At 48.3% G+C, this 26717-nt stretch overlaps 8 protein-coding genes across 8 annotated transcripts; 3 read left to right on the plus strand and 5 right to left on the minus strand.

The window, feature by feature from the left end:
* Positions 1–1464: 1464 nt before the first annotated feature.
* FSUBG_11004 (uncharacterized protein) lies at positions 1465–5405 on the minus strand (the record flags this gene model as incomplete). The annotated part of the gene is made up of 13 exons (XM_036675641.1): positions 1465–1751; positions 1940–1966; positions 2020–2031; positions 2270–2476; positions 2726–2798; positions 2856–3222; positions 3271–3413; positions 3466–3680; positions 3743–3798; positions 3860–4332; positions 4393–4445; positions 4505–4609; positions 4673–5405. The coding sequence occupies 13 exons, from the start codon at positions 5403–5405 to the stop codon at positions 1465–1467; spliced, it is 2751 nt and encodes a 916-aa protein (XP_036533519.1).
* A 640-nt stretch (positions 5406–6045) lies between these two features.
* FSUBG_11005 (cytochrome P450 monooxygenase 1A1) lies at positions 6046–7868 on the minus strand (the record flags this gene model as incomplete). Its single annotated transcript, XM_036675642.1, has 3 exons — positions 6046–6753; positions 6802–7344; positions 7392–7868. The coding sequence occupies 3 exons, from the start codon at positions 7866–7868 to the stop codon at positions 6046–6048; spliced, it is 1728 nt and encodes a 575-aa protein (XP_036533520.1).
* Positions 7869–8952: 1084 nt separating this feature from the next.
* Positions 8953–10342, minus strand: FSUBG_11006 (uncharacterized protein; the record flags this gene model as incomplete). The annotated part of the gene is made up of 2 exons (XM_036675643.1): positions 8953–9011; positions 9082–10342. 2 exons carry the CDS (start codon positions 10340–10342, stop codon positions 8953–8955), a joined length of 1320 nt encoding a protein of 439 aa, XP_036533521.1.
* Positions 10343–11591: 1249 nt separating this feature from the next.
* Positions 11592–14110, plus strand: FSUBG_11007 (beta-glucosidase; the record flags this gene model as incomplete). The annotated part of the gene is made up of 6 exons (XM_036675644.1): positions 11592–11682; positions 11742–12053; positions 12101–12258; positions 12307–12701; positions 12747–13149; positions 13196–14110. The coding sequence occupies 6 exons, from the start codon at positions 11592–11594 to the stop codon at positions 14108–14110; spliced, it is 2274 nt and encodes a 757-aa protein (XP_036533522.1).
* A 52-nt stretch (positions 14111–14162) lies between these two features.
* FSUBG_11008 (transcriptional regulatory) lies at positions 14163–15879 on the minus strand (the record flags this gene model as incomplete). Its single annotated transcript, XM_036675645.1, has 4 exons — positions 14163–14546; positions 14599–14914; positions 14962–15775; positions 15834–15879. The coding sequence occupies 4 exons, from the start codon at positions 15877–15879 to the stop codon at positions 14163–14165; spliced, it is 1560 nt and encodes a 519-aa protein (XP_036533523.1).
* Positions 15880–16687: 808 nt separating this feature from the next.
* Positions 16688–20624, plus strand: FSUBG_11009 (allantoate permease; the record flags this gene model as incomplete). Its single annotated transcript, XM_036675646.1, has 13 exons — positions 16688–16771; positions 16823–17604; positions 17660–17844; positions 17894–18073; positions 18526–18557; positions 18746–18895; positions 18941–19063; positions 19113–19237; positions 19285–19543; positions 19603–19866; positions 19915–20081; positions 20128–20362; positions 20427–20624. 13 exons carry the CDS (start codon positions 16688–16690, stop codon positions 20622–20624), a joined length of 2784 nt encoding a protein of 927 aa, XP_036533524.1.
* A 625-nt stretch (positions 20625–21249) lies between these two features.
* On the plus strand, positions 21250–22137 carry FSUBG_11010 (Lysozyme; the record flags this gene model as incomplete). Its single annotated transcript, XM_036675648.1, has 3 exons — positions 21250–21601; positions 21655–21785; positions 21844–22137. The coding sequence occupies 3 exons, from the start codon at positions 21250–21252 to the stop codon at positions 22135–22137; spliced, it is 777 nt and encodes a 258-aa protein (XP_036533525.1).
* Positions 22138–23595: 1458 nt separating this feature from the next.
* Positions 23596–24291, minus strand: FSUBG_11011 (secreted in xylem 2; the record flags this gene model as incomplete). The annotated part of the gene is made up of 1 exon (XM_036675649.1): positions 23596–24291. One exon carries the CDS (start codon positions 24289–24291, stop codon positions 23596–23598), a length of 696 nt encoding a protein of 231 aa, XP_036533526.1.
* Positions 24292–26717: the final 2426 nt, after the last annotated feature.

Raw genomic sequence — 26717 nt, forward strand, 5'->3', positions numbered from 1 at the left:
GTACTCCTGGTACCTGGTCCAGACGGAGGGGGAAATAGCCAGCCGTACATGGTGTTAATGGTCTTTGTGCCGGGTCCTGGCCAAGAAAGATGATGTCGTAAAACTCGAACCACCTCTTCTCGTCGCTCATATTAGACTTCTTCTTTTTTGTTGCTCCCAGCTTGGCTGCTTGCTCCAGTGTGATCTTGCCTACAATAAGCTCAGCGGCCTTGATAGGACACGGATCCTCCAGGCGCTGATGCTTGAAGAGCACGTCTCGAGACACGAAGCTCTAGTGACAGTGGTTGCAGACTAAGGTGTTGCTAAATGCTGCAGGAATGTGACATCGCTGTATGTGTTCACTAATTGATGACCCTACTTAGTACTTAAGGTCTCCACGGGGAGGTAAAACAGCCAACTTCCTTAAGACGATGTATCTTGATCCATCCATGACCCAAGCAAGCGCGGTTGAGCTCCGATCTATTGACAGGGCCTTTAGAGAATGGGCAAGTAAACCCTGGTTGGACAGGTGCGTTTTTCTCTGGCCTCGGTACCGTGACTGCCTGTTCGTGGTACTCACTCACTGTTTGTACCAATATCATAAACGACATCCAATTCTGATACTTTTCTTTGCTTTTGGCCTGGGGCAAGTCCGTGCTGAGTGGCCTATTGTAAGACAGTGGTTAGCTGGAAACTTGGCCGGGCCGTCATCGGCGCGCAGATCGTTTGTCGTCCATCACACAGCCACTGTAGAGGAAAATGTGTCAGGATTTGGTTAAGGTTCCGATAATGGGTTTAGATCCTGGTACCGATATCCCAAGCAGACTCTGGTTTCGCACATAGAATGTATAATGGAGTACGTGCGGAGCGAGTAGTCCAGTCGCAGATCTCTCCAAAGTCTCGTGTTGTAGACTAGTTGTAGGGATTACTTCGTTCGTTTATAAACGTTGTTTGTGGAATAAATGGTCTCGTGTGAAGAAATCCTTTGTAATTGAGAGACTGGTATCCTTCTTATAAGCCTCGGACAAATGTGTTTGCATTCATCCTGATACGCTTTGTTGGCTGTGGTTTTGTCAAAGCAGTACCCTAGGCTTTCGTTTGACAGCTGCGTTTCTTGCTTGGTGGAACTTTCGAGGTTGGGTTATGTCTTTCGTTCAAAAGTGCTCTAATGCCTACTAGTAGTAGTGATAGTGCGAAAACGAGACACCTGGCACATTGATGATCATAGGGGGTCCCGATTGAGAGCTCATTATCGATTCCACTGGCCGAGGATGTCGGATGTGCCTTGTGGTACCTTCTTTGAGTAATGTTGTTTTGGACATCCGGCTAACGTCGCTTGCAAAAACAAATAAATCATGTGCTGAAATAATATTTTTCCCGTTCAAAAACTGGCCGATATGGCCCAGGGGCTCTTCCAAGCCGTCAATGCAAAGCTTGAAAAGGTCGTGCTGCATGTTTGTCATCATCCTCATATATTTATGGATCCTAAATAGCCTCAACAGTTCGCAATAGACGCTCATGCCGCTGCTTCAAATTCCTGACTTCTTCCGCAAATTCCTTGATTTTAGTTTCTCTTTCCCCGGCATCGACAGCTAGGCTCACTTGTGATCGTTCACAAGACTGGAACATGATGTTTAAATCTGCTTGGATAATGTCAAAGGAGTCACTGAGAATACTTCCGAGCCGTGTCGAAGTAATGGTAATTAAGTTGTTCATGCTTTCCGCAACAGCAATGGACAATTTTGGGAAGATCAGGCCCTCTTCAATGTGCCCTTGGATGATCGATATTTGGCGTCCGAATTTGCCAGTTTCTTTACAGAATTTTTCTGTTAGCCACTAAATTTGCGAAATAAAAGATAAAAAGAAAATTACACGCATACACATTGAGCAAGCTATGTAGGTTGGTGTATCGCTTAGGCGAAAGTCCATATGGGTTCAGTTCATGGAAAAAGATACATACTTTTTTGGCTAGCCGCATCGCGGTATACTGGTATCATGTCTTTAAGAATGTAGGAGTTGTAATTCGATTCCGACGCGTACCTGCGTATAGCTCTGTCACATTATTAGAAATCTGTTATAGAGAGACTGTGGAAAAGACAAGAGCTGCATCCTTACCTGACTTCCGCAAGGAAACCATTTTCTTCCCTGCCCAATTTATACTCAAGATTCCCCATCTGGGCAGCTATACTATTGGCGATTGGACCGACGCTCCGTGAGGGTAGTAAATCTGTAAGTTGGATACCGTTAGCAAGACCAACAATCTACTATCGATTGAGTAATGTGGACTCACCATAAACGCCAGGCTTTAATTGATCCAAAATATTCCTCACACCATCCAGGAGGGCAGAGAAGACATCAGTCACTTCCTCTTCCATAAGATCCCATTGGCTTTCAAGCTCCGTGCGCATTTTCCAGATAATCTTTGCGTTCCAGTTCTCGTGTCCTCGGTTCAATGTCTGATGATCACCATTATTGAGACACCACGCGTTATACTGACCTGTGACAATTTCATTAGTAGGAGGTCTTGGGCGGTCTGCGAGCTCGGTTATTAAATTACTCCAGTGCCACTGAAAAATCACCGTCAGCCATGTGTCTTTTATGATACACGATACGCTAGAACTCACGGTTTTCCACACTTGTCCCTCTTTGATGGCAGCCTGATCCCAGTGATAGTCTCTCCGACCTTGAAGGGGGCTCAAATTAGTTTCCTGTCTTATTCATGCACAATTTACCGAACATCACCTACCAAAGAAAGTCATTATCTGCTCTTCAAAGCATCTGCTGAAATCCTGCCTAAATGTGTTGACCAGTGTGGGTAACTGTACGCTTTCTTAGTCTAACACGATAAGATGAGCTGGGTAGCTTCAAATAATTACCTGATCTATAGCCTCCTTCATCTTCATTTGGACAGAGTCGTTTAGCTTCTCGATTGCATTTTGCTTGTCAAGCAAACTTGTAGCCCATAACTCAAGGGTATTAAAGAGTGCAGATAACCTAAACCTGAGAAAGTGTTTTGCTTCACTCAGTTGAGCATCTGCGGTCAGACTGTGACAGAAATGTCGAAGTTCTGGAATTCCGCTCGCTCTTGCAAACTCGGTGTTTCCTTTTAGGGAATACTTCTCGTACCACTTATTGGACACACAAAATACGTCCAGACTTCTGCCGTCCATCTCGGATGAGTAGGCGCTCTGAAGGTTCGTTTTGACATGTCCATTTCGCGCTTGGACTAAGAGGAGCTCCTGTCTATAGCTTGTTAGATGTACTTGATGAATTCCAAATAAAGGGACTCACTGCTTTTTGATAGCTTTCTTCTTTGTTCTATCTCCAGAGATCTTTGCGGCGTCAAGCTCAGTGTCCAGTCTTGCCATCGTATCAGTCGATATAGCTTTATCGGGACCGCAGAATTCGCGTCTCGCTGTACCGAGGTTGATGTCCTGTGTACAATGTTAAGAATTGGAAACAACATGAGATACGCCGCATACTTACCTCTGACTTCGTATAAACGACAGCAACTTTCAGCCTTTGGGTGCCGGATTGTTCCCATTCTGTCGGTACATGGCGAGACAAAACGTAAAATAGCGAAGACTTGAGAGATTGGTCGGTGATAGCCCGTGATATCTTGGCAACAATCATGATGTTATCACATTTAATGAGATAATCCTGAGTTGCTCGGACTCTTGCTAAATTCGTGTCTTGGAGTCCTTTAAACGAGGTGTTAAGTCAACCGTGTAAGCCAAAAATAAATTGATTCATGTCAACTCACCAGGTAAGTCCGCGAGGACAATTCCGGTCTTTAGAACTTGGGAGTTGAGATACACGCTGCAAGTTTTATACGTCAGGCAGGAAGCTAAAGCAGGTGACAAAGAGCCTTTTTTCTTACCGGATAAGTTTCGTAAATGGCCATAACTTATCTTGCATGAACAATTTCGTTTGTTGGACACATTCTTCAGCTGTCTGTGCTGTCGATGTCCAAAAGCCGTCGGCGCCACTCGTAGGCCACTCAATCTCCCTAGTCCAATCGACTAGTTGATTCGTGATCCTTTCCAAAGCTCCATCAGACGTATCCTGGGCAAACTTCGGCGTGAACTGCCTTTTGTGCTTGAATGCGGCCCTCAACGCAGACCATGCTAGCTCCGATTCTCTGATATAGCGATTGTACTCTTGCTCAGATGTCTCGTTAGACTCGACAGTTGGAAGAAACAGCTGTCTATAGCTCCACAGAAGCTCATGGATAAGCTCCCGGATCTCAGTCATAGAAAGGTACTCCACGTTAATGGTAATGGGCTCAGTCTGATCTGCCTTCTTCTGTCGATACTCGGTGACAACTGAGGTGCAGGCGGATCCAAGGTCACCCTACAATTTAAGCGGTCAAATTAATTACCGAAAGGTTAGAAATATTCCAGTCCGACATACCGTTTCAGCAACTCCTGGAAAATGAAGGAGTGAATTGATCAAACTGCTTTTTCCTGTGGGATAGGATTAATAAGGATCTCAGGACAAAACGGATCAGTTGTTGAGTTCTCACCTTCCCCTGAAGCTCCCAGCACAGCAACTGTGCGTGTGTCAGTGCCCTGGAATCCTTGCAAATCTTTCGCGTCATCCAGGAACTTGGAGAGCTCTGAGTCTGCTTCTTTCGGATTCTTTGTTTACAATTTCTGAATGGCCTTCACTGCCATCTTGGCTAGTTCGGGACCTTCCTTCAGTGCATCTTGAAGAGTGGACGTAAAGAGGGTATGAATAGGTGCTGGCTCTTGTCTAGGATCATACGGTGTGACCGGCGCTGGCGGCGCAGGAGTTGGGGACGGTACATGATCTGAGCCTGGCGTCTCATTTTGTACGATGCTGGGAGTAGGAGGTGCTGCCGGTGTAAAGGAAAGTGATCGCTGTCGACTGCCTAACGGTGAACTTGAAGGCGAAAGGAATGGGGACAGATGTGTTTGGGTGTTGCTTGCAGATACTCCTCGACCACTTTGTTCAGGAGTGGCTGTGACACATCCGAAGGGCGATTGCAGTTGAGATGTCTTTGACTGTGGCAGTGGGAGGATTTTTCGCGGGGGAAAGGGGGACGGCCGAGGGGATGGTGAAGGTGAAGGAAGTGGCGTCATATTGTGTAGCCCGTGGAACGAGAACGAATTACCCTGAGGGTCATTGATTGCGGATCCAGCATCGTGATCACTAGAACCGAATCGAAAGATACTCTGAGAGCTGGCGTTTTGTTTTGAAAACTGCTGGCCGAAGACATAAACGGTACTAGGCGAGGACGAAAATTCAGAGTGTGAGTTAGGTGGGGCAGGTGCCGCAATGGTTTGCCAGGGGGATGATCGTCCCGGATTTGAAGAACCGTCATGTTGCGGTTGGGCCCCATGGTCTACAATTGACAAGTTCCCAAAGATAGTAGTTAGTGGGTTTGGAGAAGAATTGTCCATGGCGTGATTCGAGAAAATATGTGCAGATTGAGCAGTGAATTTGAGCGTTGCACTCTGGAAACGATAGAAAACAAAGAATGCAAAGGCCAGACCTGGACGTGATATAAATACACAGTTTGTAGCCCTTCTCGACAGGGTACAAACTGTGTTGGTTGTGATTTTCATGCATGTTGGTTCAACATTGTACGGGAAAGACCCATAGACTGTTTCAGCTCACATGCACATGGCCGATTGAAGAAGTTTGCTCCGCCATCCGGCCACGAACGTGACCGGAAAATTATGGAGTCAAGTCAGTTTGACCAATGATATCAAGGACAGAGATCCTTTGAGCTTGATATCTATAGGCACAGCCTCCCTCTGTTGCCCTTGAGCAGTTTGATCCGTCCTTCCGGAAGTGACCACTACAATCAGCCCATCCAACCCATCTAATCCAACCTGTCCTTCTTCCCTACTTTGGAAAAGCGTGTTACAAGCACCCCGTCTGCTCTCCGATAGACAATCTGGTAAGGAGCGGATTAGTAGTTAGGACGTTGATGACTAGCGAATACCCGCTGTTGTATGTTTTCTTGCCAGTTCACTTTATTTGTATTTCCAAAACTCCTATCATATTCTTCAAAACAACTATTTAATCCATATGCCATCACACTTTCACCAGCTTGATGTACACGTTCTTTGGTGACCGCGTCAACGCGAGCATCTCATCCTCCGTAGCCAGCTCAGGCTTAACCGGCTCCAACTTGAACGTCCAGAAGAACAATGTCAGGAATATTCTTATCTCGATATATGCCAATTTCTTGCCAAAGCAACCACGAGGTCCAAGTCCGAATGCCTGAGACGGTCTCTTTTGCGGATCAAACACCGTCTCTTCCTTGCCCTCCCCGTTCACAGTAGTCGAAAGCCACCTTTCAGGAACGAACTGCGCAAGGTCTTCTTCATCAAAGAGCTGTGTTCTCTCCATATGTGCCAAAGCAGCTTCGGATCGCTTTTTAGTGTTGACTGGAATACTGGGCATCATGACGCCGGGGCCGTTGCCAAGGAAGCCCACTGTTGTTCCTTTCGGGATGAAGCGGCCGAGGATCTGGGTATCGGTTGTGGCTTGACGAAGGGTAACCGGGGCGACACGTGAGTGCCTTAGCATCTCTTCAACGACGGCATCGAGGTATGGGATGTGAGCTTTGAGGATCTCCTCGGTTGTTGGGACGCGGTTGTCCTTTGTCGCTTGAGGGTGAGCATTGGTGACAGCTTCACGGAGGAGTAACTGTACGCGCTGGTTGGCAGTCAAGTACTTCATTCCCCATCGTAGAACAGCGGAGGTTGTTTCATGTCCGGCGACCAGGTATCCCATCAACTTCAAACGGTTAGCCAAAGCACTGTAAATGCTCAAGCGGTAACATACCTCGCTCATGATCGTTTGACTCCGGTAGTCAGGCTTGCGCCCTTCTTTCTCAGCTATGGCATCCTCTCTCGCAAGCATATTGTCCAAAGCACAGCGTTGCGGCTGGCCTGACTCTCTTCGTTCAATGCTCTTGGCAATCTCACGATCCCTCAATCTATCACGACCCGCTCTTGCCCCTCGCATCTTGGGCGAGAGATTACGGTAGAGAAAGTGATGGATGGTGGGAAGAGGGGACCTCATGGATAGACCGACACTGTCTGCAAGAGTGGTGAAGCAACTCTGCTCTTCGTCGATAGAAACATCCTCAAACTCGAAGAGGTCATCTTGTCCACCTGAAACGGTTCTCGCCTTGAGCTCTTCGAGTTGTCTGCCGATCTGGCCATCGCCAGAGTCGATACCAAAAGAAGCACTGAGGATGATGTCGAGTGCTGAGTTGTGGATGTCCTGAGCTATGTCGAACGGCCTGCCGCCTGATAAGTCCAGTTTACGATCCCAAAGCTTGAGAAGACTACTAAACTTGTCGTGGATCTCTGGAGCAGACGCCTATTGAAGTCAGTGAACGCTCTAATTCATAGTCTGTGTCTTGTTACCTGATGAAGAAAAGTTGGTGCCATCAAATCACGAATCAATTCTTTATTCTTCTTGAACTTTGGATCTGATGATTTCAGTGTGATGTGATGACCCGGTACAACACCGTTGAACTGTTCCCACGTCACGTTACTTCTGTCAAACTCCTTCAATCGACGCATGCAAATATCTGACGCCTCAAAGTAATCCGCCACGAAGACCCACGGTGCTCCAAAAGGTCTCATGAATACCTGAACGATAGGCGATTGATGACGAGCAGGTTGCTGCGCCCACCATTCTCGACGATTAGGAGCATCTCTGAACTCGGGTATGTCGCCCATGAAGGATTTGACCGCATTTTCGTTATACGGGATACCTGGGATTGGCTTGGGGAGAAGCCATCGCCGGAGTAGGTAAAGAGCGCTAAGAATTGAGAAGCCTAGGGCTAGGGTGAAGTCTTTTGGAGCGCGCTCCGATAGCTCAATGAGACGGGACAACATGATGGCTGATTACAGAAGCAAGCAAGTAAAGCTGACTGGGCGTAGCAGTTCTTTATACCCCTTGTCAGCGTCACAATCCGTAAGATAACAGGAAACTTTAATCCGAGAGGGAATTGCCGATGTTGCTGGGATCTTGCATGCCCATTAAGTGCCTTTTTATTGGTTCATCGCAGCATACTTCCGCAATCTTATTAGCGGATAACGCCAGGCTTGCGGGGTTGACGAAATGTCATCTTTTAGCGGCCTAGACCATCAAAGAAGACACCAAGAGGGGGGTATAAATGGTTTCTTCAGCTAGCTAATGGTTTTAGTTAGTGGAAAACTCAATTCATTACTGAAGATTGCTACAGATTTAGCAACGGCGACACCAGTGAGAGTGTTGCACCGTGATGCTTTGAAGGATCCCATACGAAAGCGAAAAGGATGAGGGGCAGCATCTAAATTGGGAAATTCCTTCGAGATGGTTGTCGCCGTCTGAGGTAAGCGGAAGGAAATCACTGACACCAGACTGGGCTTTACTGCTTATCTGCGCTGCATGGAACGTTGCGCTGTAGAGTTCAGGATGTTCCCGCTAACCTCCGCGGAGGCCGACTCCATGCCGACGTCACATTTTAACAAACAACGTAACTATAATCGGTGCACCCGGTCACTTGGAATTTTTGTACTGAAAATTGAAGCCTATTTCTCATTAAGTATCAACCTGTGAAAGGATATGAAATCTTATCGGTAGGGGAAAACGATCTCAATCTAGGCACGGAAAGGATTGACTTCAAGGTTGGCTCATAGACAGAGTAGGTCCTGCAGAAAATGATTACATATAATAATATTGAAAAAAGTATTAAACAAAATATAAGAAACTTAACTTTGATCTGTCATGATAGCTTGAGCGGCGAGGAAAACATATAGCTAAATGAAAGGAAATCCATCAATGTTCGACGATATCTTACCCATCCGAGTGGCGACAGAATTTTCTTTTTCTTTTTATATACCTTGGAAGACTGACCGTGGTGTTTGAGAGGTCTCTGGGCGTCCTTTTTTCTTTCTGTCCTTTCCCTTTGTTGTTGCCGAGCTTCTTCTTCTCGTTCTAATCTCCTCTGCTCTCGTCGTCTTTGCCGCTCGTGTCGTCGAATATCTCGTCGGCGTCTAGCATCATCATCACTACTCGATATTGAGTCTCGATTAACACTGCTAAAAAAACGCTGTAGATTGAAACGCAAAATTTCTCGTGCTTCTGATGCTGCTGGAGGTGTGACTGGGATCACTGTGACCTCGATATCTTGCGGTCCCACGGAGTCTTGTCCGGCCGTAATACCTCCTATGTTGGCATCAGCGCCTTGAACCTCGACCCCAGGGTCTGCACTCCAGGCTTGCGCGACTTCTGGAGTTACGTCATTGAGTTGAGTCTCTGGTTCCTCTGGAGGGCTATCTTGGCTTTGAGGTTGCTCGAGACCGTTTCTCATCACGTCGTTTTCCAGCCGAAGCCGCTCATTTTCTCGCTGTAACTCACCAAGCCGGTTCTCTTGATCATTTTGGGGAGCTAGAGACTGTGGGGGCTTGGCAATCGGGACCGCAGATGTTTGATCATCATTAGCCACCGTAGTCTGCTTGCGGCTCTGTTCGAGTTGCTTTTCAAGTTTTTCTTTGTTGGTTTCAAGCGACAATTTCTCATTTTTAAGTCTTGTGATGTCTTTGCTTGCTTCTCCAAGCTCATCAAAAAGTAACATGTTGCGGTCTTGAGCAGCGTCAATGTCAGCCTCAATCTTCTGACACCAACCCACTAGTTCCTCGAACCTCTTTTTAAGCGGTATTTTGCCCTTCTTCTCAATCAACTCTATTAGTCTCGCGTCTCGCTCTTTGCGAAGTTTCGAAGGTGTGACATTTGCTCCTTCTGAACATTTTCGTTCACTCTCTGTGGACTGAATCTTCGGTCCTGGTTCCGCGACTGAACTTAGACGTTGAGTGAGATCTCTCACCTGTTTTTCAGCCTTTTCACGCTTGAGGTTCGCTTCATTGAGCTCCATCTTTAGGGCGTGCACGTTCTGCATAGGTGTGAAGCCGAAGTGCCATTCTCGAGAGGTCTCATAAATATCAAATAATGTTTTGGGGATACTGAAAGCTCTGGTGAAATGTTCCGGTGCCTTTGGTAAGTCTGGCTCTGGTTCTTTGGCTTCTGCATCTGTGATGCTAACTTCCCGGACAGAGCTCACAGGGCTACTATCAGGTGAGCATGGCCCTGATGGGCCAGATGATGACTTTAATGAAGACACCGATGATGTGCGTGAGTAACTTCGACGGCTTGATGGGTTTTCCAATGACGGTTTCGGTATCGCGGTCGGAGATTGGCATGTGGAAGGCCTCCTCAGTGACATCTGAAGTGGTGATGGCTGACTAGCAGAATCTGCGGAGTGAGAGTTTTGTGCCAGCCGGGTTTGGTCTGTGACCGAGCGGTATTCTGATGGGCCTGCAGTAGCCATGGCGGATTACATAGGGCTTGATAGACGCTAGGAAAATATGGGCGACAGATGCTCGAATTTATAAGGACTGTACACAGTTCGAAGGTACTTCAAAGAGCCTCAGACTAATCTCGATTTGAACTGACCTAATTGGTCCACACAATTGTGTACACAGAGCCTACATCAATGAGCTGCATTTTTGGGGGCCTCAAAATCGAGGGCGTTCGTCAGCAGACTCTTCTGGGCGAATAACAAGCAATACACTCAGCCAACTACGCGTACGTGCCATTCGCTTCGCGCTCATTGCCAAAACTAGACGAGACGTCTGCAGCCTCGTTTTGAGGATGGAAAGGGGCACGTCGGTTGCGAGCGGTTATCGCGCACCTTGCACTTTGCAGAGCGAAGAAAAGCCCGAGCTGTCTGTCCTTGTGTGACTGGAACCCCCACGAAGCGAGTGTTTAGGCTGACATCAATTGCCAACAGCGGCTGGAAATGTTGGGGATATTGGGTCTACCGCGTGGAAGAATTCGGACTTTCGAGACAGGAGAGTTCGGACATCGAGGTGCAGCAAAGTGCATCTACCATTGTTCTCAACCTGCCACGTCAATTTACAAGTGTCAGTCACGAGGGTAAGCACCTGGAAGTGGTGTTGACGCTTAGGCTGGCTGACTCCATATAGCAATTGTCTCTCGTGTCGTCGCTAATTTAACCTGACTTCATTATCACATATCATGCTGACCTACATTAGCTTAATTGTTTCGATAAGTTGACTCATCGATAAATCCTTATCAGCAAATCAAATGGATATTTTTTCAACGTCGACTCGAATAAGGCGAGGCTAGCTCAACCAAGTAAACCAACTACCTAGGGCAACGTTACATCCGGTTAAAATCATAAATATAGGAAAAAGAAGTCAAGGAAAGTCTCATCTGATTATCTAACGATCTTCAATCAACAGCATGATAATTAAAATACTCCACGTTCGCGGGGGACTATCACCCTCCGGGGCCCCGGATCGCAACTCAAAAATCCATCGCAACATACCCTGTACCACCGGCTTACCCTCCGATTGGCTCCACCTCTAGGCGGTGAACGACGGAGTTTCCGCGACCCTCGTCCAATGACGTATTGTACGGGGGATACCGGTTAATCACCGGCTTATTCGTTGTTCATGCAACAAAGCTCAGGTAACGCGATGAACTGATAAATACAAGCAACAACACCTCCGCTTCTTTTCAAGATGAGGATCTGCGAGGTAGTTCCTGACATGATGTGGTCGACCAAACTCTTGTGTCTTGCGCTGCAAGTCACGTCGTCATTCTCTCTTCCCGCTGAAATCCCGACTCAAGAGTATCCATCGCGTAAGATCCGCCTAGTAACTAACTTTGACCCCTGATGGCGCTAACCTAACCTTTGACAGCGCAAGGAACCGGCAAAGGAATTTGGAAAGATGCGTACGCAAAAGCGCAGCAATTTGTGGATCGATTGACGCTCGAGGAGAAGGTCAATGTTACGCGTGGTTTCGCGGCGGATAATGTTTGCGCTGGTAACACGGGTACGATTCCGCGCCTTGGATGGCCTGGCTTGTGTCTGCATGATGCTGGTAACGGAGTGAGAGCGACGGATTTTGTGAACTCGTATCCTTCTGCTTTGCATGTCGGTGCGAGTTGGGACAAGAATTTGACGTATCAGCGGGGGTATTACATGGGGAAGGAATTCAAGGCCAAGGGAGGTGAGTATCAGCATCTGAGGTTGACTTCTCGTACTGATCATAGTCAGTCAACGTCCTTCTTGGTCCAAATGTTGGGCCTTTGGGAAGAACACCGCTTGGGGGACGAAACTGGGAGGGATTCTCCGTGGATCCCTACCTTACTGGCCAACTCAGCGCAGAGTCCATCATCGGGCATCAAGACGCCGGAGTCATCGCCAACGTCAAAGTCAGTATCCCCTTCAGATCCATCCACCACCACCACTAACACCAACAGCACTTCATCGCGAACGAGCAAGAAACCTACCGTCGCCCTTACTTCGGCATCGAAGCAGTATCCTCCAACGTCGACGACAAGACTCTTCACGAGTATTATCTCTGGCCCTTTGTGGAGTCGGTAAGAGCAGGCGTCGCATCGGTGATGTGTTCATACAACCGCGTCAACGGAACGTATGCCTGCGAGAACAGCAAGCTCATGAACGGACTTCTCAAGACTGAGCTTGAGTTTGAGGGGTTTGTATTGCTGGATTGGAATGCGCAGCATAATCTTGAGAGTGCGAATGCGGGCCTTGATATGGTTATGCCGATGGGGGGATTCTGGGGGGAGAATTTGACGATGGCTGTGGAGAATGGGACAGTTAAGGAGGAGAGAGTTACGGATATGGCCACAAGGTATATTCTTCTAAGCACCGAGTGAGCGTTTACTAACTGTGGCAGAATCCTGGCCGCTTGGTACCTCGTCGGCCAAGACATCGACTTTCCAACCCCAGGTATCGGAATGAAGAACCTCTCTCTTCCCCACGAGCAAGTCGAAGCTCGTATCCCCGAGTCGCGGCCAACCCTGCTCGAGGGCGCTATCGCAGGCCATGTACTGGTCAAGAACGAGAACAACACTCTTCCCTTTGCTCAAAAGCCCAAGATGATCTCTGTCTTTGGGTATGATGCCACCGTCGCCAAGACGAAGAATACGGACAATCTATTCCAGTTGGGCTACACGTCATCGCCAGAGATGGGACAGGCTGTTCTTGGGACTGAAGAGCACTTTGACCAAGCTGCCAAGGGAGGAACGATAGTTTCCGGGGGCAGGGCAGCTGCTAACTCGCCGCCTTATATCAGCGATGTAAGTCTTCTCTCTTTCTCCCGAGAAGTCTACTAATAAGATGTAGCCACTCAGCGCGATTCAACAGAGAGCCGCAAAGGATGGAAGCTGGGTGAACTGGGACCTTTCATCCTCCAACCCCGACGTGAACGGTGCAACCGATGTCTGCCTCGTCTTCATCAACGCCATGGCTACAGAGGGCTGGGACCGCGATGGTCTTTACGACGATTTCAGCGACGCTCTAGTCCTCAATGTTGCATCGCAATGCGCCAATACGATTGTTACAATCCACGCAGCAGGCATTCGTCTTGTTGATCAATGGATCGAACATCCTAACATCACAGCAACAATCATCGCACATCTGCCCGGCCAAGATAGTGGCGAGGCGCTCGTGAAGCTTCTTTATGGTGAGGCTGATTTCTCAGGGAAACTGCCCTACACCCTGGCCAAGAACGAGAGTGATTATACGCCTTACAAGCCCTGTGGACTGGAGGAGGGCAGCAAGGATCCGCAGTGCGACTTTACTGAAGGCGTGTATCTTGACTACCGCTCGTTCGACGATCGGGATGTCACGCCGAGGTTTGAGTTCGGGTATGGACTTAGCTACACCGAGTTCGAGTACTCTGACTTAGTGGTCAAGGTTGCTGAGACAAGTGCTTCAGCTGCTGATGATGATCTCTGGAGTACTTTTGCTACTGTTCAAGCCACTGTCTCCAATATCGGAAAGCGAGATGGTGAGGAAGTTGCTCAGCTATACGTTGCTATTCCGAATAGTCCACCCAAACAACTCCGAGGTTTTGAGAAAGTCAAGATTAGCAGGGGTGAATCTGTCGATGTTCCATTTGAGCTCACAAGACGTGACCTAAGTGTCTGGGACGTCGTCAAGCAAGATTGGACTCTTCAGTCAGGCAATTACACCATTTTTGTCGGCTCCAGTAGCCGCACCCTCCCTTTAGAGGAGTCATTCAGCATAGAAGTTTAGAAGCATAATCTATAAACTTTTAATTACAATATCAATACAATGATAAACGAGGTTACTGTGCTCCCTCGTTACTAACACTCAACCCCCCACACTGCTCCAGTATTAACCCCGGAACTCCAAACCGTGGCAGTAGAACCCTCGCTTTTGCAAGCTGCATAGATAGCCAAGTCTGATTCGTCTTGCTGAGTGCTACAGAGAGAGACCACATGAAACGGTAGACTTGGCGGGGGTCTTCTTCGAGGGCCTTTGTGGCGACGCTGAAGATGTAAGATAGGGAGGGCTCAGGTTTGAAAGGTGTTTCGTTGTAGGTGTCGAGGCTGGAGCAGAGGATCTGTAGGGCGTGGAAGTCGAGGGCTGCGGCGTAGACTGTCCACATGAGGCGTTTTCCGCCTGAGGAGGGTGTTTTCTTTGCTAGCAGGAGGATGTCGGCAAATTCCTGTAGCCGTCAGCAAGATTTTCCTTTTTTGTTTTGTAGAAAGCTGTCATACGTCACCAAAGTTTTCGACATGTCGCCAGAGTTTCTTCAGATCGTCGTATCCACCGTGAGTTGTTGACCGTGCTAGTCTGAGAAGCTCAAGTTTAGATCCTTGACAAAGGTGATACAAGCGGAGAGGGCGATAATTCTCCATATCGTCGAGGAGTTCTGATATAGGATATTGTTCACCCCACATCTTGGGAAGAGCAGATCGAACGCTAAGGAAAAGGTGTTCATGTGAGATGTAGTCATGAGCGTCGCGTGACAGAAAGTCAAGACAGAACTGTCCACTGTTCATGTTGCCTGTTGCTGAGTCCGCATCGAGGTATCTATATCTGTCAGCAAGTAACATTCTTCTTATAGCCAGTGAACTTACAATGTATACAGTAGCATCGCCTGCGCAACGCACGGTAACTTCCTCCCAGTCGCCTGTCCATCATCTCGCAAATACGGCCTCAGGAACAGTCGTATTCCATCGAGATGCAGCAACGACGCCCCCGTAGTCTCCGAATCACAAGCCTCATATCTCAAAATCAGGAACCACATCGTAAACAACGCATCGATATCACAGTCCTGGTCTGGCGTCTGACAAATACGATCCAACAACGATGACAGATCTTTTAGCGCTTGTGTATAATGCACCGCCGCCGCAGCTGCAAGGCGACTCGCCCTCTCCAGCGAGCCACTAGCATCGACTACTTCCTGCGCAATAAGAAGTTCCTTCGCTCGTAGCTCCATGTTCGCGACTGCGATGAAACTCCTCATCACGCCGGGATACACATTCGCGATATTGGTATAGATATACGAAAAGTTACTCCATTGCCAGAGCTTTCCATAACTCACCACCATAGTCGAATAAGGGATGTATGCAAAAGCCGCTCTGTCCTGTTCACTCAGCTGGAGTGAATTCGCAAGCGGTATATGCGCCGCTGACAAATGCGACCGTGGAAAGTGAAAGTCATGACCGCTCGCCGGCGAAACAGGACTTCCAGAGTCAAAACTTGCTGGCGATTCACTCGACGCCAGCAACCGCGGACTCCCATACGCAGGACTCTCGACCCTCTTCCCCCTTGCACTAAGTGCCTGGCCTGGTTCGAGCCATTCACACTTATTAGGGCTGTTCTCACAGCGTTTGCAAACAGGTCTTTGCTCGTCACACTTGACTTTTCGAATTCGACATGTCAAACAGCCTTGATGAATATTTTTGTTAGCAGCGATATCGGAAAGGATGTGGTGTTCCGGGCGTACCGTTTTTGGAACGCGCTCTTCGGCGATCTGCGATTGGGGAGGGCATGGCGGGCGGAGATATGACTCGGGAATACAGACGCGCCGGGAAGATAACATGGGATCGTGTGTTGTGTAATTGTGATGCAACATGCAACTGAATCAGCTTTTTTCTTCTTTGTCAGAGCGTTAAAGTCTAGGCTGCGGGGGTATTTGGGGCTGGGTCTGGGATTGGGGAGAAATTTGTGATAATGACTGCATGAGGGGACGTTTCCAAGGATGAGCGAGGGATGTCGGGAGGGGATACCGATGAATTGAGTTTGTGTTAGTACGGAAATAGCTAGTCTTGATTATTATTTCCAAGTCTTTGCAGCTCCTGTTGCATTGTTCACTCTATCATATCAGCTCTATAACCGTATATCCGAGTTACCCTAAGTATCCAAGACTAGGTCCATCACCTCAAGCAACCTCGTTATCTCCTCTACCAACAGAAATCGGCATCATCAGGGACATTACCAACCTATTGATCCCTCCCGAGAAAATCTTGTCCTCCTGCGATAACACATCCTCAACTTCTCATTGGATCCCTCGGCTAATTTAGTGGCCGTCGGTCTACGTTACCCGTCGGAAAACTGCCACACAGACCCCCTGAAACTCCCCTGTGAGCTACCCAAAAACTAGCCGAAAATAGCCATATCGGGACACTTTTTGTCTCGCGGAGTTTCCTGATTCATGCAACGAACGGGCGTCATGAAATTCAGCTCGGATTGTGTCATGACCCACAGGAGCTAGAACCGCAGCTTCTTTCTTATAACCTGGCCATGCCCGGGGTAGTTTATTTCCTGGGGTAACTTTATTGCGCTTACGAACAGAGAAAGATGTCTTCCAACGAGCAGCTTTACGAAACGATCTCCAATTCCGTCGCTCATCATGAGCAAGACTTGGCAGAAATTTGCAAAAAGGTACACCGCACCACGCTGACAGCTTTGGAGGAGCTTCGCTAATATCTCTAGATCCATGAGAACCCAGAGCTCAATTACAAAGAGTTCAAAGCCCACGACAACATCTGCGATCTCATGCACCGTCTTGGCTACACCGTGAAGCGCTCCGCCTACGGCATCCAAACCTCCTTCGAAGTCGAATCCGGCCAAGGCGGCAAACTCATCGTCTTCAACGCCGAGTACGATGCCCTTCCCGGCCTAGGCCATGCCTGCGGCCACAACCTCATCGCAACAAGCTCCACCGCCGCATTCATCGCCACCGCCGAGACAATACGCTCCCTCAACATCCCCGGCCGCGTTCGCCTCCTCGGAACACCAGCTGAAGAAGGCGGTGGTGGAAAAGTGCATCTTATCAAAGCTGGTGCCTACGAGGGCGTAGACGCGTGTCTGATGGCTCACCCGACGGGGAGACTGTCGCCGCAGGGAGAGAAGAATATAGATGGCGTTTCAGCAGCGAGGTCGAGTGCGAGAAGACAGATAAAAGTGGCTTTTACGGGGCAGAACGCTCATGCGGGGAATATGCCGTGGCATGGAAAGAATGCGCTCGATGCGGTTGTTTCGTCATACGTGAATATTTCCCTCCTAAGGCAGCAGATCCAGCCTACAGAGAGAATTCACGGAGTGATTAGAAATGGAGGTGCTGAGCCGAATATTATTCCTGATTCGACGAATCTGGAGTATTATTTGAGAGCGGCTGGGGCTGATCAGATCAAGGAGCTTACGGGAAGGGTCGAGGCTTGTTTCAAAGCTGGGGCGCTCGCTACAGGTTGCGAAGTGCAGTGCAGTTGCGAATCGTAAGTCAATGCTACTTGAAGGTTATGGAAGCTATACTAACGAACGAACTCGCAGAGACCAAGATTACATGGAGCTTCGACCGAACATGTCCATGTCGAACGAGTTTACAAAACACATGCAAGCATTCGGACGAGATTACATCGGCGACGCAAACCAACCACCGATGGGCGCATCAACAGACATGGGCAAGTACACTGCCCCCTCCTCAACTCTCAGCTTTACTAACATTCCCAGGCAACGTTACATACTGCGTCCCAGGCATTCATCCCATGTTCGCTGTTGGAACAGAAGATCCTTTGGTGCAACCGCACACACCCAAGTTTGCAGAAGCTGCCGGAACAAGAGAAGCGTTGGAGAGAGCTTTGGACTGTGCAAAGGGATTGGCTGCTACGGCTTGTGAGATGCTGCTTCAGACCGAGTTGATGGACCAAGCAAGGGACGAGTTTAAGAGGGATGTTGAGCCGATTGGTTATAGACTCTAGATCCCCTGAATAATGAGATAATGAAGCCATAGTTTTACTGTTATGTAATTCTAATTCCGTCGTTATCAAGAGAGCAAGGATATCGCATTGTATCTCCATTTTGAGTCACCGTTAATACCGCCCATTTGATAAGACCGCATATGCATGTCGCTGACGTTCAAGATAATGCATCGTCATTATCTACGCCACGGAGCGATGATGGGCAACTATCAGCGTACTAAATAACACCCACCAAATCTTCACCATCCCCTGCATTCCGGCGCTTGCCAAAGAGTCGGGTCCGTCGCAACAACACTATCACTTTGCCGAGTCAGCCAATCGGCAACGCCTAAGCCTTTCTTTGCCGATTCAACCAATGAGCGTACAACGATATCCGAGCAGGAGAAACTAGCAGTACGGCTCTTTCAAACGGGTAGTGGAATGACTTCAATTTTTCAGACGTGAATGGTATCTCCCTCCTTGATCAAAACGTCAGTGCTGAGATAGTATCCCCAGACTTATCTTGAGTTTATGCGGGGGTGGATACTGCTTGTGATCAAGAGATAAAGCCACTGGTCTAGATGCTCGCTTGGATATCTACTTAACTGGCTTCCAGTCCTCCCTTTTATCATCAATCATCAACACTTGTTCTTCATTCTCTTATTCTAACACTTACAAGATATTCTTCAACAGTATGGCTTCTGATAGAGAAGACAAGATCAACATTCCTGCCCAGGACCCTGTTGCGAAGATGGGTGAAACGTTGAGTCTTCAGGGGTCAATGCAGTTTGCGGAGGAGGGCGTTGATAACCACTACAGAGGACGAAAGGTCTTGAGAAGGATCGATCTTTGGCAAGTTGTCTTTTCAAACTAGAAAGAACGAGTGCTAACGTTGGTGTCAAGTCTTATGCCCCTTCTCCTCGTCTCATATACACTGCAGTTCCTTGACAAGCAATCTCTAAACTTTGCTTCTATCATGGGCATCATTGATGACTTGGTCAGTATACATCGATCAAGACGTGTTTACCGTTCACTAACAAGAACAGGACCTCGTTGGATCAAGATACAGCTGGTGTAGCAGTGCCTTCTACTTCGGCTACCTCTCGTTCAGCTACCCAGCGTCCTGGCTAATGGTCCGTCTGCCCCTCGGCAAGTACCTCGCTGGATCAAGGTAAACACTCTCCAACCTTAAACGATTCTCCCACTAACATTTCGCAGCCTCGCCTGGGCCATCATCCTCTGCTGCCACGCCGCAGTCCAAACCTTTCCTGGTCTTCTCGTCGCTCGCTTCTTCCTCGGTGTAGCAGAAGCCTCCATCTCGCCTGGTTTCTCCCTCATCACTGGAATGTGGTACAAGCGTGAGGAACAGCCTTTCCGACACGGTATCTGGTTCTTGGGCAATGCCATCGCTACTTCGTTTGGTGGTCTGTTGGCGTATGGTATTGCTCATATTGGCGGCGCCCTTGAGTCTTGGCGTGTAAGTCTCACATCGTCCGCATATTGTGCTGGGTAACAACAGCTAACTCTTGCATACAGTGGCTCTTTATCATCTTCGGTCTCATCACCCTCGTCTGGGCCATTGTGCTGGCCATTTTCCTCCCCGACACTCCCGACAACGCACGTTTCCTCGATCAACAACAACGCATCGATGCCGTCGACCGCATTCGAAGTAACCAAACGGGCATGAAGAACAACAGCTTTAAGTGGGAGCAAGTCCGCGAGGTCATCAAGGACCCCAATGTCCTGCTTTTGATGGTCTTCCAAGTTGCCTTCAGCATTCCCAATGGTGCACATACCACTGTAAGTGACTCCCGTACTCAACTGCAGCAATTACCTAACATTTTGCAGTTCAGTAGTCTTGTCATGGCCGGCTTCGGCTTCAGCCGTTTCCAGGTCTATCTCCTCAACATGCCCATGGGTGCCATCCTTGCTTTCTTCGCTCTCGGATCAACGTACCTTTGCAGTCGTTTCAGCGGCTACAGAACCATTATCGGCGCATGCCTCAGCTTGATCAGGTAAGCATCTCCGACCTCGTGTGACTTCACCATCTAACCGTAACAGTTTGGCTGGTTCGCTTCTTGTTCGCTACGGTCCCAACCAAGGAAGTCGACTCTTTGGACTGTGGATCTTTGTCGCGTTCGCTGCTGGGTTCCCTATTTCCCTGTCCATGGTCGCTTCCAACGTCGCTGGCTTTACCAAGAAGAGCGTTGCCTCCGCGATGATGTTTATGGCATATACCACTGGTAATATCATCGGCCCTTTTCTCTTCTTCGCCCGCGAGGCACCCGAATACTCGGTAAGTCAACCAGTCACTGTGGTCGAAGCGTCTATCTGGAACAAAGCTGACATCATGACTTTAGAGCGGTTTCTTGGCGACGACGATCTGCTTCGGCATTTCGACCATTACTATGATTGTTCTCCGATTCGTGCTGATCGCCGAGAACAAGCGACGCGATAAGCTCCAGCAGACGAGCTCTGGTCTTCAGGATGATACGGAACATCTCGAGATCTCCGATGTCACTGACAGAAAGAACCTCAACTTCCGTTATGTTTACTAAACGTGGCAAGGAAATCATAGAGAACAGTTGCTGTAGCTAGATAGTCATTATTTACAGTCCAAGCAAATGAAATTCATTTAACAGCCATTGCTTCACACCCATTTATTTCGCAACAACGTGAATCGAAACCCAGGTCTTGTGATAGAGATTCTCGACACTTCGGGTCACATAGCACAAATTTAGGAAGCTCGTCCAACCCCAAACTTCTAATAATTTGAGAGACTTCGGAAATATTTTTCGGGCCTTACCCCCAGAGACTGCATATTCCGCTTTACACGTAGCAAGCTAAAGCTCACTGCATTCAACATATCTGCATCGAGCTCTCAATACGGCTAGGAGGTCTTCGGAATGAAGGTTCGGGGTAGCACAAACATCTTTACTTCTGACTGTGCTTCCCGAAACCCCTTGCCTACCCCTATGGATTAAGAGCGGCTAAGGCCTACCGGGTGCACAGTTTCGGGCCTCATTCGAACTTCTATCCACTGACCCTATGGCCGACCTTCGGCGCCCTGTCTAACGACTTTGGCAGTGCCTGTGAATATAAGACAGACACTCATATACTCTAGTATTCTCAGATCAACAACTATTTCGTCCGACACTTCCATTCAGGAGTCATTGAGCCATCATGAGAGTCAACATTCTCGCCGCTCAGCTTCTTGCAGTCGCATTTAGCACTGCGTTTCTCATCACAGACGAAGGCGTTAGATGCCGCAATGGTCCAACAACAAGTCACGCCGTCCAGCGGCAATTCGCCAAGGGTACCGATGTGACTATCACCTGCCAGACTGAGGGCACCAACATTGAAGGCAACCCCCTCTGGGACAAGACGACATTTGGATGCTACGTCTCCGACTACTATGTCGCTACAGGTTCAAGTGGGTACGTGACTTCGAAGTGCCGTTCGTGTAGAGCACCCAAGTCGAATGCGGCGACTGTCAATATCATCGCCAGCTTCGAGGGCTTCAGGCCCGATGTTTGTGAGTCGAATCTCGGAGATAATTGTTCCCTGGTCTGAGACTAATGATACCAGACAATGATCCAACTGGCAATCCGACGGTGGGGTATGGTCATCTTTGTGACGCGCCTCAGTGCAGTGAAGTCAAGTATCCCATTCCACTTTCTGTCGCGAATGGGAAGAAACTGCTAGCAGATGACATGAAGGTTCGTTCCCGTCACTAGTAGGGAGGCTCTTTATCACTGACCAAGCACGCTTCTGTAGGAGTTCGAAGTCTGTATCACAGCCATGTTGAACAGCAAAGCAAGGCTCAACAGGAACCAGTACGGCGCACTCATCAGTTGGGCATTCAATATGGGCTGCGGCGATGCTGAATCGTCCACGCTTGTTGGGCGTCTGAATAACGGGGAGGATCCCAACACCGTAATCTCACAAGAGCTTCCTCAGTGGGTGTACGCCAGTGGCCAACGGCTCCCAGGCTTGGTTCGTCGACGAAATGCGGAGATTGAGCTGGCTCAGAAGCCGACCCGCCGCAGAGCTTTGCCGAAGAGATGTTGAGTCATAACGTATGTCAGCTGAGAGGATGGGACCAGAGTTCAACCGGGGAGGATTATGAGAAAGACGTTGAGATACTTGTTCTATTTCAGTTAATGCATCTCGTATGGTCACGAAATCTCTCCAGAACTAAACTTTGAACATGCATCATCAACCATCCCCTGCCCAATTGCAACCTGATAGCTCTCCGATTTCATAGCAACCCATGGCATCAGCATCCTATGCGCCTCGATGGTCACTATTCCGTATACCTCCCAGGTCTCATCCCCCGAACTCGACGGTGTAGCTGTACTCGGCGTGCTAACAGATTCCGTCGCTGCCTCACTCGGCCTAGGCCTGACATACCACTGCGTCCAGCTAATTACCCCGGCAGGCGCATCTGCCCTCGATACAATGCCATTCGGCACTCTCTGGAAGACGATCGGCCATTTTAAATCCCTCTGAACTCCCGGTCCAAGCCTCATGACCTCGTAAGCCTGATAACAGCGTAGACTTTGCCCTGGATCTGATGAATCGAAGAATCGATCATTGGCGACAAGTGCATAGTCTAGATCCGATTTTTCCCATGATCTCATGCCGGGATTGTGGCGTAACACAGGCTCGTAGGTCTGTATGTAGTCGAGGACAGCTTGGTGGGGGATGTGGCGGGGTATTGGGACGTTGACGAAGCAGTGGTGCTGCGAGCGCATGCTCGCTTATGTCGCCGCGGGCTAGAAGCTGTCAGAACTGACGGCGGATTGGTCGTTTCCAGTAATCTTACGACGAATGAGAACCCTGGTTGTCCCTCGAATGAATGTGGCTCAAGCACAGAGGCGACAGCTGGTGTCCGAGACTAAAGTGGCGTGTTTAGTGTCGAATAGTCTGTCGTCTGGTGTGGCGATGGGTCGTAGGTAGTGAATACAGTCCAGTCTGAAGATTGATAACAGAAGAATGACGAAGGTATCGCCAAGATTCCAGTTCGGAGTCGGCCAAGGTCCCGAACACGAGCGGCACGACTCAAGCACGCTAGGTTTAGATTGACAGGTATGTGGGGACGCCATGGAAATCTGGCCAATCCCACCGGGGCCATGCATGGGAAGTTCCGTGGAGTCTATTTATAGATAACTATAACGAAATGCCCACCGCTAGATTGAGGGAGGAGAAATCCATAAGACTCCATTCACATCTGTCTTGCGGGACAATGTGGCATTTTGATAAGCTCATGCCGAATATGGCTGTTTTCGCAAGTCCTGGACTTTTTTAGTTTTAAGGTCCATAGATTGACGACGATGAACCCAAGTTCCTAGAAAGCAATATGAAAGACTCAATTCTCTATCTAAAAAGGCCTGTAACAAAAAGGGTTCAAAGAAAGTAAATACATCTAGCCGATGCTTGCGAAGCCCGCTATGAGTCAATAGGTGCTATCCCACATCATTTTGTCGCCGTTGCTTCCAATCACCATGGATTGACTATGATCTCTCATCAGGTACAAGATGACTGTGAGCTTACGCCGTTAGAATAAGCAATCAAGTTGTTTCTAAGGCTATCCGAGAGGCAGCGAAGGAATCCGAAGTTGCAGTTGTTACACTGGACACGATTGATATAGGCTGTGCCTTTGATGCCTGCGGACAGGCTGTGATCGGTGTAAATCTGTGTGTCCGAGTTGGAGCATTCATGGCCCTCCGGAAACCAGCCGCCGTAGCCGTTGTTAAATATAGAATTGAATGAAAGTTTGCTCGTGTCACTGCTTGTCACAGACCTCGGATTGGACCGCCCGTTGCTGCCGCTGATGGTGATAAATCTCGACCATGTATTCCCGTCGTTGTCTAGCCAGCAGTAGTCGATCATGCAACCTGACGATGACGCAGGGAAACTAAGGCAGCTTCCTCGCGGTGCTAGGGAACGTGCTTTTATCCCCTTCTCGCCATGGAGAAGCATATCGGGATCGGCTTCAACGATAGGGACCTCTTTGGCGTTCTTCCCGGTTCCGAGTGTCACTCTCTTATGAACGTAGCCTGGAGGATACTTTTGAGCTTCCTTTAAAGCTCGCACCTCGAGAGGCGAGAGGCGTACATCAGGAAGGCGTGCATCGTTGGGCTGGGGTTCCGCGACTGGGTTTGCAGCTGCAGAGATAGTCCAGGCTGCAAACAGCGCGACAAACACACCGTTGAACAACATATTGTCTTATGAATAGAGAATCGTAGCTGAGCCAAGATCAGTAGAAGGATGTAATTGAAGTCGAATAAAGAAACCATAAGACAGATGGTTAGCCTGAGGTTTTATAGTGCAGATCTATGGTCTCGTTCCAAGAACCATACCCTTGGATGTCTTCAGATTGGTCTACGTCTCGGCATCTACGGAGTGATGAGTGCATAACTTACTTACCTTAACCCTGACCGCTCTTTATCTACATTACAGTTCAGTTCTAGGGACATAGACTATACTGTGATGTGCTAATAATGTCTCTTTCTAATTGGTCAAGAGTCTATGGATAGATAAAGCTAATATCCCAGAAGCGGATACTACGGCATCTTATATAACTATAGTTTAAATAAAACTTTAAAGGTGTTTTCACTATATTGGAATACGAGTTTATCTAGCTAGTTTAGGAATGTCGTCTTTGTTATAAAGTATATTTCTATCTTGAACTCAAAAGGACATTAATACGAGAACTTAGTTTATACTGAATGTGCTTTAGTAAGGTGATGTAAGGTTTGCAGGATGGCCAGTCTTGCTATGTTAAAACAGAACCTTACAGTAAGGGCCGACGTGACTTACTGCTGGTAGCACATTAATCATAGACCAATTTTTGACCCTGTCAGGTGATCACAGAATAAAAGCTCTCAGGCAATAACAATACCCTGTACCGATGACATGTCAGCCGGTAAATTGAATTCACAAACACAAGGTCAAGACTCATAACTGACTGAAATTGAAGGGGGGCACTACTGTACTGCAAGGAGATAATGAAGCGACAAATGCATTACTTCTATGCATAGTCTTTGAGACTGGTTAGATGTACAAACCAAAACGGATCCAACCGTATCATCAATTGACGATGGGTCTCCCCAGCCGGTCTCACTAGGTAACACCCAATGACCATCCCTAGAGTAAAGTCCCAAGCTATAAGATCCGACATCCGAGTGAATTCAGTACACGGATCGAGCAGATCGGCGACCGTCATAGATCCATGTTCCTTACAGGAAGGTGACCCGTCATTACCCTCCCAAGAAGATCCCGACGAGGGAATCCGAACTCTGAGCATGCTTGGTGTCAAGTAGTCGAACGGCTTGAACTGCGAGAATTGACTAATTAAGATAGAATTAAGATGGATGTGCACCTTGAAGTGCAGAAGGGCCAGTCTCACCATATCAGTACAGCACGTTCGAGTAAGGGAGCACGTGGCTTACCGCTGGTAGCATTCGCGTATCATCGGACTTGGGTTTCGATTGTCTATTGCCTTTTGATCATAGACGTCAAAGGAACTAAATAAGTTCAATACCTGCTTACTATTGAACAAAGCAGATGGAAATGTCTCTGCCCCACGGTAGGTGCAGATGATCAGGGGAATGAGAAGAACCTGGAACGCGGGCAGGAACTCGGCGCGGGGTTCAGGTGAGCCTGTGGTGGGCACGGGAAGTTTGAACTGTATATATATCAGATGATTAATTTGTAATCGGTATCATTGATCTCACAAGTTGCTCGTAAAGCGTCTTTAGCAAGGCATCATGATAAAACCTGGCTTTGTCCCTAGTCTCTGGAGTATCAAGCACCCACAATCCAGCGGTTAAAACGGCAGCCGTCAGTTCCGGAGGAGACTTTGATTGCAAGAAAGTTTATTTGTGTAATAGTGGCCAGTGGGGGTGAAGGTGCAGAAAGTAAGACGCTACAAGCTCATCCTGACATGATCCTTGGAGTAATTGCATGGTTAGATTTGAAGACAGATTCAAACCCTACAGTCTCGTGTTGAGAAAGCTATCCAATGCGCCAACAGGGGACCCGCCCAGTTCGCAGACAGGGTTAGGTTCGTGTGGTTCATATCCTGCGTTTTCGGTTAATGCTGTACCCCCTACTTGTTGTCCAGAAGCCTTTTCGAGTTGATGACTGATTGCCTCATGACGTTTGAGCAGATCGCTTGATAGGTTCAGCATGTGTCAGCAAGGACTGAGTCAGATGAGAATGCGCTACCTTCAGTTAAAAGTAGCTGGGCATAATGTGCATGCAAATAAGCGTAGGTTCAAATGATCCCTCTCATGGCGTAAGAGATGCTCTTTCTTCTTGTAGGACCGCGCGCATCCCGTATAGTTACAGTGAAATCGGGATAAGTCAGAAGACATCGGAATTCTTGAATGATAAGTCGATATGGAAGAGAATTGCTTCCGATGCGCGATGTGTGATGAAGGATGTTTGCTTTTCGGTTAGTATATCCTTGCTAGCCTTACGATTCTTGGTAAACAAAAACGCGCGATGTGGGATGTTGGCTTTTTATGACTGGACGATGTGGGATGTGGGACTTCGACTTTACCTAATTCGGTAACCTGACATTCACGACAATAGGAACTGTTTGGACTGAATCATTAAAAACCGATGTTTACAAACAATTA

This window comes from Fusarium subglutinans, assembly GCF_013396075.1.
Source record: "Fusarium subglutinans strain NRRL 66333 chromosome Unknown NRRL66333_c0000199, whole genome shotgun sequence".
Classification (NCBI taxonomy): Eukaryota; Fungi; Ascomycota; class Sordariomycetes; order Hypocreales; family Nectriaceae; genus Fusarium; species Fusarium subglutinans.